The sequence below is a fragment of the Emys orbicularis genome, chromosome 6 (assembly GCF_028017835.1).
Source record: "Emys orbicularis isolate rEmyOrb1 chromosome 6, rEmyOrb1.hap1, whole genome shotgun sequence".
In the NCBI taxonomy this organism is placed as follows: Eukaryota; Metazoa; Chordata; order Testudines; family Emydidae; genus Emys; species Emys orbicularis.
In genome coordinates, this window is record NC_088688.1 from 131837945 (window position 1) to 131851742 (window position 13798).

General features: G+C 46.2%; 1 protein-coding gene across 1 annotated transcript; it reads left to right on the forward strand.

The window, feature by feature from the left end:
• The first annotated feature begins 1707 nt into the window (after positions 1 to 1707).
• LOC135880163 (protein NipSnap homolog 3A-like) lies at positions 1708 to 12592 on the forward strand. Its single transcript, XM_065406320.1, has 6 exons — positions 1708 to 1773; positions 5451 to 5658; positions 8863 to 9024; positions 10402 to 10551; positions 11428 to 11514; positions 11621 to 12592. The coding sequence occupies exons 1-6, from the start codon at positions 1714 to 1716 to the stop codon at positions 11695 to 11697; spliced, it is 744 nt and encodes a 247-aa protein (XP_065262392.1). The 5' UTR covers positions 1708 to 1713; the 3' UTR covers positions 11698 to 12592.
• The last annotated feature ends 1206 nt before the right edge of the window (positions 12593 to 13798 follow it).

Genomic DNA, 13798 nt, shown 5'->3' on the forward strand with positions numbered 1-13798 from the left:
GGAAGTGGACGGGGCTGTAGGGGGATTGTGGGGGAGCGGGGTGTGGAAGTGGACGGGGCTGTAGGGGGATTGTGGGGGAGCAGGGTGTGGAAGTGGACGGGGCTGTAGGGGGGTTGTGGGGGAGCAGGGTGTGGAAGTGGACGGGGCTGTAGGGGGGTTGTGGGGGAGCGGGGTGTGGAAGTGGACAGGGGCTGTAGGGGGGTTGTGGGGGAGCGGGGTGTGGAAGTGGACGGGGCTGTAGGGGGATTGTGGGGGAGCAGGGTGTGGAAGTGGACGGGGCTGTAGGGGGATTGAGGGGGAGCAGGGTGTGGAAGTGGACGGGGCTGTAGGGGGGTTGTGGGGGAGCGGGGTGTGGAAGTGGACGGGGCTGTAGGGGGGTTGTGGGGGAGCAGGGTGCGGAAGTGGACGGGGCTGTAGGGGGGTTGTGGGGGAGCGGGGTGTGGAAGTGGACGGGGCTGTAGGGGGGTTGTGGGGGAGCAGGGTGCGGGGTGTGGAAGTGGACGGGGCTGTAGGGGGGTTGTGGGGGAGCAGGTGTGGAAGTGGACGGGGCTGTAGGGGGGTTGTGGGGGAGCGGGGTGTGGAAGTGGACGGGGCTGTAGGGGGGTTGTGGGGGAGCAGGGTGTGGAAGTGGACGGGGCTGTAGGGGGGTTGTGGGGGAGCAGGTGTGGAAGTGGACGGGGCTGTAGGGGGGTTGTGGGGGAGCAGGGTGCGGGGTGTGGAAGTGGACGGGGCTGTAGGGGGGTTGTGGGGGAGCAGGGTGCGGGGTGTGGAAGTGGACGGGGCTGTAGGGGGGTTGTGGGGGAGCAGGGTGCGGGGTGTGGAAGTGGACGGGGCTGTAGGGGGGTTGTGGGGGAGCAGGTGTGGAAGTGGACGGGGCTGTAGGGGGGTTGTGGGGGAGCGGGGTGTGGAAGTGGACGGGGCTGTAGGGGGGTTGTGGGGGAGCAGGGTGCGGAAGTGGACGGGGGCTGTAGGGGGGTTGTGGGGGAGCGGGGTGCGGAAGTGGACAGAGGCTGTAGGGGGGTTGTGGGGGAGCGGGGTGCGGAAGTGGACGGGGCTGTAGGGGGGTTGTGGGGGAGCGGGGTGCGGAAGTGGACGGGGCTGTAGGGGGGTTGTGGGGGAGCAGGGTGTGGAAGTGGACGGGGCTGTAGGGGGGTTGTGGGGGAGCGGGGTGCGGAAGTGGACGGGGCTGTAGGGGGGTTGTGGGGGAGCGGGGTGCGGGGTGTGGAAGTGGACGGGGCTGTAGGGGGGTTGTGGGGGAGCAGGGGGCGGGGTGTGGAAGTGGACAGGGCTTGTAGGAGGGTTGTGGGCAAGCAGAGTGCGTGGTGTGGGTGAGGTTGCCGGGTTGTCAGCTGCAGCCACGGCCGCCAGGGATTGTTTTAGGGGCCACAGCCCTCAGGCCCAGATTGGTTGCGTGCAGCGCATGCGCAGAGAGCCCGCCCACCCCCTATGCAGCCGTGGTGTCGGCCATTCCGCTTGGATAACCGCCAGGCCCGGAGCGAGGGCCCTTTCGCGCTGTGGCTTTTTTCCTTCTTCCCCTTCCGTAGCCACCGTAACGTGCTGCAGCCTGGTTGCGCTGCGGGGCCGAGGGAAAGGGGGCGGGGTTGTCGATCGCTGGTTGGGTCACTCGCCGCCTCCAATTCCGCTCGCTCTCCGCGGGGAGCGGCCCCCAGCGCCTCTTGCCGCGCGCGCGCGCGGATGTCCGGCCGCGCCGCCATGTTGGGCCTCCGAGCCCTCCTCCTGCGGGGGGCGCGCGGGGCCTGGGCCTGCCCCCAGGTAACGGCCGGGGCGGGGCCGCCGTAGGGAGGGGCAGAGCAGAGGAGGGCGAAGGGAGGGGGCCTGGCGTCATGGGGGTAGGGGCGGTTGGGGTGTGGTGCTGTGGGGCAGAGGGAGGGGGAGGGAGAAGAGTATGGCAGTGTAGGGGGCGCTGGGGTATGGGGACGGGGTGAGGCAGTATGGGGGCATGGAGCTGGGTGGGGGAAGGGCATGGCAGTGTAGGGGGCGCTGGGGTATGGGGAGGGGGTGAGGCAGTATAGGGGCATGGAGCTGGGTGGGGGAAGGGCATGGGAGTATAGGGGGCGCTGGGGTATGGGGAGGGGATGAGGCAGTATGGGGGCATGGAGCTGGGTGGGGGAAGGGCATGGCAGTATGGGGAGGGGGTGAGGCAGTATAGGGGCATGGAGCTGGGTGGGGGAAGGGCATGGGAGTGTAGGGGGCGCTGGGGTATGGGGAGGGGGTGAGGCAGTATAGGGGCATGGAGCTGGGTGGGGGAAGGGCATGGGAGTGTAGGGGGCGCTGGGGTATGGGGAGGGGGTGAGGCAGTATGGGGGCATGGAGCTGGGTGGGGGAAGGGCATGGCAGTATGGGGAGGGGGTGAGGCAGTATAGGGGCATGGAGCTGGGTGGGGGAAGGGCATGGCAGTATGGGGGGGCTGGGGTATGGGATGGGGGTGAGGCAGTAAAGAGGCATGGAGCTGGGAGGGGCAGGCTAGGGGAGGCAGCTTGGGGCATGGGGGGGTGAGGCTGTATAGAGGCATGGAGGGGGCTGGTAGGAGGGCACTATGGGGGCATGGGCAAGAGAGGGGAGGGAACCCATGGGGGCATGAAGGAGAAAGAGGAAGCAGGGAGTTGAGTCTGTGCTGCCCCCGCAGGTGGCTGGAGGCCATGTGGCTGACATGCAGTGCAGGTAGTAAGGAGGAGTCAGTGTCATGGTCCTTAGTGACTCATGAAACCAACCTGTGTGACGGCTGCACAGCCCCTCTTACTTGTCTGTGAACTTACAGAAAGGGTTACTCCTGGGGTGGCCAACCTGAGCCTGAGAAGGAGCCAGAATTTACCAGTGTACATTGCCAAAGAGCCACAGTAATATGTCAGCAGCTCCGCAACCCTGCTCCCAGTGCCTCCTGCCCACCAGCAGCTCTGCCAATCAGCACCTCCCCCTCCTGATCAGCTGTTTTGTGGTGTGCAGGAGGCTCTGGGGGGAGGAGCGAGGGCATGGCAGGCTCGGGGAGGGGGCAGGAGGGGGTGGAGTTGGGGCAGGGCCTGTGGCAGAGCCAGGGGTTGAGCAGTGAGCACCACAGGCACATTGGAAAGTTGGTGCCTGTAGCTCCAGCCCTGGAGTCGGAGCCTATACAAGTAGCTGCATATTAACTTCTGAAGAGCCGCATGTTGGCCACTCCTGGGTTACCCTTTCCCTGCTCTCACTCCCTGCAGTAACTTACATGTGCCAGGTGGATTTTCACTGTTTCCCTTCCAATCGAGTCCATAAATAGAAACTTGGTCTCTTAAAAAAAATTATATATATATAAAATCTGTTCTAAAGCAAGCTCAGATTCAAACTCAAAGAGTGGCAGTGGTAGCCACACTGTGGGTTTTACACCTTCACATTGAAGATAAATTCAGCTTCTCCTCTGCCTGTACAGCCTGGTAACACGGTGGCAAGCTTTCACTCCTTGAAATGTCAATATCCCAAGGTTCCCCCTCATTCTGACTTGCACAGAACAGGTTCTGGCTTTTGACATTCATGGTGTTCCCACAATAATATTGGGACTGATACATCATTGCAACACGATACTGCAACATCATGTTGTAGCAATGCAGTGACTGCCTCTAAAGACATTGCTCTTAATTTGGAAACTCTAAACCACTGCCCTCTGCACAGAGAAGTTGATCCAGGAGGGTGCTGCACTTACTAGTGCTTTTTAGGCCTTGTCTACATTACAAAATATAATGGTGCATAAACATGATTGTGAACATTTGAGTTGGATGACACAATACTAACCATGACTTGGAGGTCAGCGTAAGCCACAATAAACTCTGGTCAGCATAATGTCATCTACCTGACTGTTCACAATCATGTTCTCAAACAATCACATTTTGTTATGTAGATGAGCCCTTGGAGTCCTCCAGGGACCTGGGGCAGCTTCTTGGGGAAAGATGAAACAACAGTGATTATGTCTTATGGAACCAGTCAATTATACAGACTTTGTTCTGACATGTATTTCAAACATTAATCTCTGAACATGTGCTGTTGGCACTCGTGAAGGATACAAAGAGCAGAAACTGTGACCTTGAGCTAATTCACCATTTGCCTCTATGGTTCTCTGAATCTTTTTTTTGTCCTTTTGAAGCTTGACACTGAGTGGGTAAATGATAACTCATTGCACAATTGTGGTTACTCAGAATACATGCAGGTTTAAAATTTGTGTGATGACCTTCTTGCATTAAGAAACAATGAACCTGAAAGGAATCCAGGGATATCTCCGTCAAGGCTAAAGTTAAGATACCCCCAAATTTATTTAAATCATAGAATATCAGGGTTGGAAGGGACCTCAGGAGATCATCTAGTCCAACCCCCTGCTCAGAGCAGGACCAATCCCCAACTAAATCATCCCAGCCAGGGCTTTGTCAAGCCTGACCTTAAAAACCTCTAAGGAAGGAGATTCCATCACCTCCCTAGGTAACCATTCCAGTGCTTCACCACCCTCCTAGTGAAAAAGTTTTTCCTAATATCCAACCTAAACCTCCCCCAATGGCTATCTATACCGCATGCAATGCGCTTTAAGGTATTTTTGTACCACGGGTTCCCGCAGAGCGGTGTATTTAAGGAAGTTCTTCATCACACAGCACACAGTCAACCTGTGGAACTTGTTGCCAGGGGATGTTGTGAAGGCTAAAACTATAACTGAGTTCGAAAAAGATAAGTTAATGGAGGATAGGTCCATCAATGGCTATTAGCCAAGATGCTCAGGGACTCAACACAATGCTCTGAGTGTCCCTAAACCTTTGACTGCCAGAAGCTGAGACTAGATGTTAGGGGATGGATCACTCGATAATTGCCCTGTTCTGTTCATTCCCTCTGAAGCATCTGGCACTGACCACAATCGGAAGACAGGATTCAGGGCTAGATGGACCATTGGTCTGACCCAGTATGACTATTCTTATGTTAGGGGTAGATAGGTGACTGTGGCCATGGGCTAGGTCTGTGGGAGCTGCTGTGGCATCTCTCAGATGTTCCCAGTACATTGTGTTGGTTCTGCTCTTTGGTAGCAACATCAGCCTGGCCTCAGAATGCTCCTGTTTAGTCATTATTTTGATATGCCGCCAAAACCTTCCTGAGAAAAGGAAATGAGAGAAGGGAAATGCCGATTTTTAACAGTTAATATCTCAGCAAAAACTGATCAGAATTTCATTAGACAAAGAAAAGGTACTTCAGTGGCCTGAGGGCTATCCCTTGCCAAGTATTGAAGGCCTACTTCAAACAATGGAAGTGAGAGAGCTGTTCAAAAGGTGGCGGGAATCCTTTACTATGGAAAGTATTAGGCAGGCTAAATTATAGGCATTGCTGTCAGCTTCTATCTAGAAATGAGATGCCCTGAAATCTAGAATGAAGTGGCAGATTGTTTTATGACTCCAGTAGTAACTTTAGTTATTTTTTTAACATTCTCTATTCAGGTCCATGCATCTTTGGCTACAGGGCCCAGGCAAAATGATGGCACGTTTTATGAAATTCGTACCTATGATGTTAAGCCATCAAAGATGAAGGAGTTTGTGGAAATGGTCAATAAACACATCCACCTTCGCACAGCTCATTCAGAGATGGTTGGATTCTGGACTGCGGAGTTTGGGGGAATGAATAAGGCCATCCATATTTGGAAGTTTGGTATGCGCAGCATCACTTCATATTGCTCTTGTGTGTCATGTGCATTAGGCAGATGAAACAGGATGTTTCTCTTGGACTCTTATAAATAAATACGAGAGAATAGCTCCTGTACTGACAACTGAAAACAAATACAGTAGAACCTCAGAGTTTCGAACACCTCTAATGGAGGTGGTTTGTGACTTTGAAATGTTCATAACTCTGAACAAAACATTATGGTTGTTCTTTCAAAAGTTTGCAACTGAACATTGACTTAATACAGCTTTGAAACTTTACTGTGCAGAATAAAAATAGTGCTTTTAACCATGTTAATTTAAATGAAACAAGCACAGAAACAGTTTCCTTACCTTGTCAAATCTTTTTTTTTTTTTTAACTTTCCCTTTATTTTTTTTAGTAGTTTATGTTTAACACAGTACTGTACTGGATTTGCCCTTTTTTTGCGTCTCTGCTGCTGCCTGATTGCATACTTCCAGTTCCAAATGAGGTGTGTGGATGACCGGTCAGTTCGTAACTCTGGTGTTCATAATTTTGAGGTTCTACTGTACTTGCAGAATTAAGGTGAAGCATTTTTGATATCTCTATGCTAGACAGTCTTGTAGGCCTCTAAAATATTTAATGGAGAAGTTGCAATTGAGACTCTTAATTGCAGTACACATTCATATTTAGGGCCTGATCCTGCATTATTGAAGTCAATGAGAATTTTTAAAATTGATTTCAGTGGAAGCAGAATTGGGTCCTTCAGGTTAAAGTGTGCGTATGTATAGTTCTGAGCTGGCCAGTCCAATATTATAGATTTCCCCTCTCTCCTTTCTTGCTCAGATAGTGTTTAATCAGTTTTCTTGTGTGCTTGGAGACACTGTCGTACTGGAGAATATTCCAGGGCCAAATAAAGCTCCAATCCTGCAAACAGAACTGTGTGGATGGACCCTTACACCCACACATAGCACCAGTGAAAGTCATTGCAGTTTTGTGCAGGTGTAGGAATACACCTGGAAGGTTCTCTTTGCAGAGTTAAGACCTAAATGCCTACCTTCAGGTATCATAGAGTAGATTAGGATTTATTTCTACTTTGGGGCATTAGTATTCTTCCTTTTTAATTTTCCCCAGATCACCCCTTTACATTCATAGAGCCTCCTGTGGTCTGAGCAACTGTCTAGAATATCCTTCACCTGATAATTGGCCAGCATCTGTAGAGCAAAATATTTTTAATTCAGATTTAGAAATGATTAACACACAATTCTAATCTTTTTAAATTTTTCCAAATTTCTTGTTGTATGTTCAACTGCTTCTCTTTTTACTTGGTTAATTACTTAAATTCATTTTTGAAGGGTAAACCACTTCTCAACTACTTAATTTTATTAGGGAAAATTGGGATGAAGCTTGTGTTTTGTTTTGTTTTGTTTTTTACTTGCTTGATTTGTTCTCTAACCATGCTCCAGTGTGGCTACACGTCATTCTCTGTCTTTTTCTGATACAATCAGATAGCTTTCTTTATACATCTTTCTTGTTAGTTAAAATTAATTTGCTTAGTTATTCCCTGTATTTATACCAAGATACTGGTATTTCTCATTATTCATTTGTGTGGCTTTCTTTTCTTAAATTATTGAAAATTCTGCATGTGCGTCTGTCTGTGTACTTTCATATACCCTAGTTATTCAAGGTAACGTAAGCAGGATTTAGGACTGTTACTGGGTCCTTAAAAATGGCAAATTTAATCAATAAATTCTATGCTTTTCCTTTGTTTGAAAAGCTGTCTGAAAGATTTAGGCTTTAATAATGTTTCATATAGCCAAACAAAGTATACTTAATGTTACATAAGGGAGAATTAATACAAAATATTCATATATGAGCAAAAACTCAACCAAAAATGAGAAGACTAAAGCAAATCTGTTTAAGGAAAAGGCTAACTCACTACTTATTTCCATTTTTTAGAGTTAGGGTTTCTTATTTCGTACCAACAGCCAAATATCTAGTAGGTATAGAAAGTGTATACATGAAAGACTTAGTGCCAACTTCTAGATACTAAGAGTGATTGTGGCCACCAGCTTTCGTTAAAAAACCCTATTTTAATATTGATGTGTATTTTGCTTGGAAACTTGGTTTGTTCTGAAAATTGTTAGATTAACTCTGAGGGCAAAAGAGGATATTCCTGAAGAAAATTAAACCGTTCTTATGTTGTCACTTAAAAAAAAAAAATTACCCCAAGTGAGAATATAACTTTTGAATCTTCACGGATGACACTAACCTGTGGGGAGAGGTAGATATGCTGGAGGGTAGGGATAGGGTCCAGAGTGACCTAGACAAATTGGAGGATTGGGCCAAGAGAAATCTGATGATGTTCAACAAGGATAAGTGCAGCGTCCTGCACTTAGGACAGAAGAATCCCATGCACTGCTACAGGCTAGGAACCAACTGGCTAAGCAACAGTTCAGCAGAAAAGGACCTGGGGATTACAGTGGACAAGAAGCTGGATATGAGTCAGCAGTGTGTCCTTGTTCCCAAGAAGGCTAACAGCATATTGGGCTGCATTCGTAGGAGCATTGCGAGCTGATTGGGGGAAGTGCTAATTCCCCTCTATTCAGCACTGGTGAGGCCACATCTGGAGTATTGCATCCAGTTTTTGGCCCCCACTACAGAAAGGATGTGGACAACTTGGAGAGAGTCCAGCGGAGGGCACCAAAAATGATTAGGGGGCTGGGGCACATGATTTATGAGGAGAGGCTGAGGGAATTGGGGTTATTTAATTTGCAGAAGAGAAGAGTGAGGGGGGATTTGATAGCAGCCTTCAACTACCTGAAGGGGGGTTCCAAAGAGGATGGAGCTCGGGTGTTCTCAGTGGTGGCAGATGACAGAACAAGGAGCAATGGTCTCAAGTTGCAGTGGGGGAGGTTTAGGTTGGATATTAGGAAACACTATTTCACTAGGAGGGCGGTGAAGCACTGGAATGGGTAACCTAGGGAGGTGGTGGAATCTCCATCCTTCGAGATTTTTAAGGGCAGGCTTGACAAAGCCCTGGCTGGGATGGTTTAGTTGGGGTTGGTCCTGCTTTGAGCAGGGGGTTGGACTAGGTGAGCTCCTGAGGTCTCGTCCATCCCTAATCTTCTATGAGTCTATTAATAGTTTCTGTTTCATAATAAATTTATTTTAATTGAATCCAGTCTGACAGAACTGAATATAGAAATTTAATGTCTTTCCCTTTCTTGTAGATAATTTTGCCCATAGAGCCGAAGTCCGGAAAGCAGTAGCCAGTGATAAAGAATGGCAAGGAAAATTCATCTCTCCAGTTCTGCCCTTCTTGAATAAACAAAACAATGAAATTGTTTACCTGGTACCTTGGTGTGAGATTGGGAAGCCTTCAAAGGAAGGGGGTGAGATTTATCTGTCTTTGTATTGATTAAAGCTATCCATGTGGATTCGATAAGAAATATCGTTTGGTTAAAACATAAAGCTATGTTGTGTAAAAGGCTAGGGAAAAGTTCAACAGTGGCTTTCTTTTACAGGAATATGTAAGTTAGGGTAGGGCACAGCATACCTGTGTGTGTGTGTGTGTGTGTGCGTGCGCGTGTGTTTGTACTTGTACTTTCATGAGTTGGTGGCTAAAGCCCTGTGCAGTATGGTTGGGAATGAATTGGAAAATTGGATGGATGAACAGCTAAGATGAGCAATCTGTTCCTCCTACAGCAATGCTCTGAATATTTTTCTCTTAACTTGCTTATTTGCTCAATGTATGGGAATGCATTTCTAGAAATATTAAGACAATCCAGTATCCCTTCTCACTTGCAGAATTCATGTTTTACAGTATAAAAGAAAATAAGATTGTCACAGGTTTTAGTAAAAAGAACAGGAGTACTTGTGGCACCTTAGAGACTAACAAATTTAGGTTTTAGTGTGATTTCACCCACAAGATCAGATTAGCAGATGACACTCAGATTTTTCACAAATTCATTCACTTTTCTCTCTGTTTAGGAACTGTTTTTTTTTCTTGTTTTGTCACAATCATGATTTTAAAAACCTACCTTCTATGAGGTAAATATGCATCATTCATACATTGGTGTCAGTACCGAGTAATCCCTGGAATGTCAATGTTAAAGGTGGCATGTCTTGCAGCAAGCTTGGAGGCTTCTCTGTAAACCTTGTTGTTTCTGTAGTTCCTCCTCGAACAGGAAAGACCCTTGAAGGATAGAGCTGATACGTTTGTCCCAGGTGTCTGGTCAGTGATTGCTGCTTTGGTCTCAGGACACCTCTTGCTGTGATGGGTGCTGCCAAGATTCATGTAGTGGTTATGATGTCATAAATAACATTGACCACCAAGGACACTGTCAGTTTCAGAAAGGCTAGTAGGATCTGGGCTAGTTCACATTGTTCATCTTTCTATAGCCTCAGGAGATTTTGTTGTCTCTAGTCATCTGAATGCTGAATTCGTAGATCCTGGAGAAAAGAGACTGGTGTTCACCTGAAATGGCTTCACTTCTCTTTATCTTTGAAATGGCTCCATCTGTGCAGGGTCGTTCAGTGAACTTTTCATTGTTTTCTTTTCTGTGACCCGTATTCCTGTGTGACGTGGTGGATCTTGGGATCCTTTGGAGCAATGTTTTGGTCTACTAACCCCAAAGAGTTGGAAGTTACTGCTCTAACTGAATCACAATAAATGTGAGGATGGCTTGTAAGATTTTCATACCTTTTAGAGAATCAGATGACTAGTTTGACATTTCATGGCTTGTACTGCTGTATTCTTTTTCCATTAGGGGTGTATGAGATGGTTACTTTTCAGATGAAGCCTGGTGGGCCGGCTCTGTGGGGCCAGTCGTTCAGAGCTGCAATCAATGCTCATCTCAATACAGGCTACACGAAGCTGATTGGTGTTTTCCACACAGAATATGGATTACTTAACAGAGGTACAGTACTAGTCAGTTGTCAGTACAGTCATGGGCACAGAGGGGCAAAGGTGCAAATCAGCAATACTTATGAGAGTGTTCAGACTCCTGATTAATGTCACTACAACTTTGGAGGCTGCATTTTGGATCCTGGGCCTCTTGTATGGCTTTAGCTAATCAAAAACGGTGGTGTCTTATTTCTGTCACCATAACTGTACTTTCCCAGAGTCAGCAGCCATGGTGCTAGCACCAAGCACTGGTATTATGATAAATGGGGTGCTTGTCTCACTGTAAGCGTGCTAGAAACCAGTGCCAGCACTAGCCCTGTGGGGAATTGAAACTCCATAGATACACATCATGCCAATAAGCAAGCCCTGAATCATTGAAAGGATTTAAATGTATAAATAAGTCTGGCTCATGCTTGCTTATGGATCACTTCCTCCTCTCAAATACAGCCAAATTACTCCCTCTTGCCAGGGGAAAAGGAACAGCATCTTGGCACTAGTTCTGATAGCACTGTAAGTGCATGGAAGGTTACACATGCACCAGGATAGCCCCGCTAGTATCACGGGTGATGCATATGGACATACACAACTGTCTACCTAGTCAGATCCAGTGTTTCTTTTGCCCTGGAATCCTGTACACTGTCTCCCTGAATTCAGCTTGACATGGGGTCTAAAGACAGTTTGCTGAAACTAGAGTTGTGGCTTAAAAGGATTAGAAAATGCAGGGTTAAAAATCAGCATGAGAAACACTCTGCAGAAGGAGTGTCTTGTTTGAGGAATTGCTGCTTTTGGGTGGAGGATTTCCGAACAGAGCAAAGGACCTGTAGGATATTTCGTACTGTAATTTAGCTACGGTTTCACTCTTCAATTTGTTATGCTCTTGTTGTCACAGTTCATGTGCTCTGGTGGAATGAGAACCCTGACAGCCGTGCAGCAGGGAGGCATTATGCCCATGAGGACGCCAGGGTAGTAGCAGCTGGTAAGCAAGCAGGCTGTGTCTTTTCAGCATGTATACTGAAAAGTCAGCATACCATTCATTTAAGAATGCTGTCTTGTTTTACCTAATTCTGTGTATTTAATTTCAGTGCGGGAGAGTGTTAGATTCCTGGAGTCCCAGCAAAATATGCTTCTGATTCCTATGCCTTGTTCACCATTGAAATAGTTTTCTACCGACTGATGTAATGGCAGACAACACAACTTTCATACGGCATTTTTATCCTGAACGGTCATATGGGTCTCTGTCAATACCAATATAATCTAGCCAAATATTCTTCAATTTACTGTATGTGGATAAAACCTAAATCCACATGCTTAATCTTAGCCGTAGTCCTCTGCACTCTGTGCCACAATAAGAGTTCAAGGCCTGCCCACCATGCCGTGAACTCTGCAAATGCTTCATATTAGCCATGAATTTCTCATCGTATCGCCACTTGAAGATGCATCCATGCAGAAGTATTCTATAACTGGTACAAAAAGGCAAAAGGCCCTTTCCAAAGCTCACAGCTGTACCAGTGGAAGGATGATCGGAGAGCTGTTATCTGTATAATGTACTTTGCTATCTCCTGAGAAGGTCACATCTTCCCAGTTACTACTTGTTGCCCTAAAAAGCAGGAATCCTAACCTAGGTTTTGCATGCTGACCATACATCTCACTGGTGTGTCTGCTTGTATTTATTATTTTTAATGAGGTTGGAATTAGGTATGAGAAATGTTGCAGTAAAATTGGTTAAGTGGTGATATAGGGAACTCAGCTTAAGTATCAGGAGTATCTTTTTTACTTGAATTACTGTATTGCAATTCACTTAAATTCTTTCTATTGTGTGTCACAGCCCTTTATTCAATTATGACTGAACAGTAAGTTACATGGATCACATCTCCATGCAAATACTTGTTTATTGTGCTGAAACTGATTATGAATGAATTGATTAATTCTGAGAGTTTCTTTATGAATTGTATCATATTAACTGGTCCACTAAAGTACATATGCCTATACTTGGAGAAAGCTTTGCCAGACTGTAAAGCTTAAAGCCTAATAAAAGCATTGATTATTGTTCTGCATCTTGTATATAGCCATATTACTTGCCTAAAACTGTTCCTGTCCTTTCAACCAAGAGGCTATAATACTTCTATAAATGCAGCAGTCTGAAGGTTCTACATGTTGGTTCCAGCAGCCTAGATAATAGTTCCTTTAGAGCCAGTAATCTTGCTCCTTAACTTGCTGGAGGGAGTCACTGAGTGTGTAGATGCATGTTGCCCATCTGTCTGGGACTAAAAATCAAATCTTGGTCTAGTTTACAAAGCATTGCCCCAAGATATTAATTCAGTTACTTTATACACAAGTTGAGATATTCAGTGTATGAAGACTTATGACTAAAGCCTAGTTTATAAATAAAAGCAAATGTAAATGGGGAAAATATTGCCCATGGGATGCAACTTAACATTTGTAAAGACAAGTGTATGCAGTGTAGATAGGCTCTGATTGAAGTTGTCAACTATAATAGCCCCCTTAGCTGTACACTGCATGACAGAGGACACGTGCACTATCCTCAGGATGATAGGACCAACGTCAGACTCAGTGGAGACTGACTTCTTCAGAGATCAGTTTTTCCTATCTTTGATTTTTTTTTTTTTTTTTAAAGCGCTAGAATTAGGTCTTTGAACTTGAATCTGATTTATTATGCTGCTAATATCAATTTTGAATATCTCTGACCTTAACCTGGACTAAGTTTTAATAACCATGTGTTACGTGGCACAGGACACTGAGATTTACCCTCTACCGTAGTGGACTGCAGAAATAAAACTTACATTAATATTTTTTGCATTAAAGGACTAAAACAATCAGTTCATGGGAAAGGTGTAAAACAATTTTCCACTTAATGTGTGGAAGTTCACATCACAAACCAAACATAAACAAGGTCCTCCTGCGTGTCACAGATTAATAGCACTGCTCTAAACAGTAAATGCATAACAGCAAATTTTTGTAGATGAACAGTGCTGTTACAGCTTTATTTTTGACTTAATACAAGGCAATTAAAATGCCTAATACTTCACAAACAGTTATTAGCAAATACAAATATATATATTTATTTTTAATGAAAATGTCCATTGAAAGATTTAACTTAAGTTTTGTTGTGAAATCTCTAGATTTTGCAAAGTTAACAGATATTCCAGTGCAAAAATAGATCCCATTACAGATAGCATAAAGTGCTTGGAATGAAGGACCAACTGTATTTTTTTGGGGCGGGGTGGGGGTATGAGGAAGGG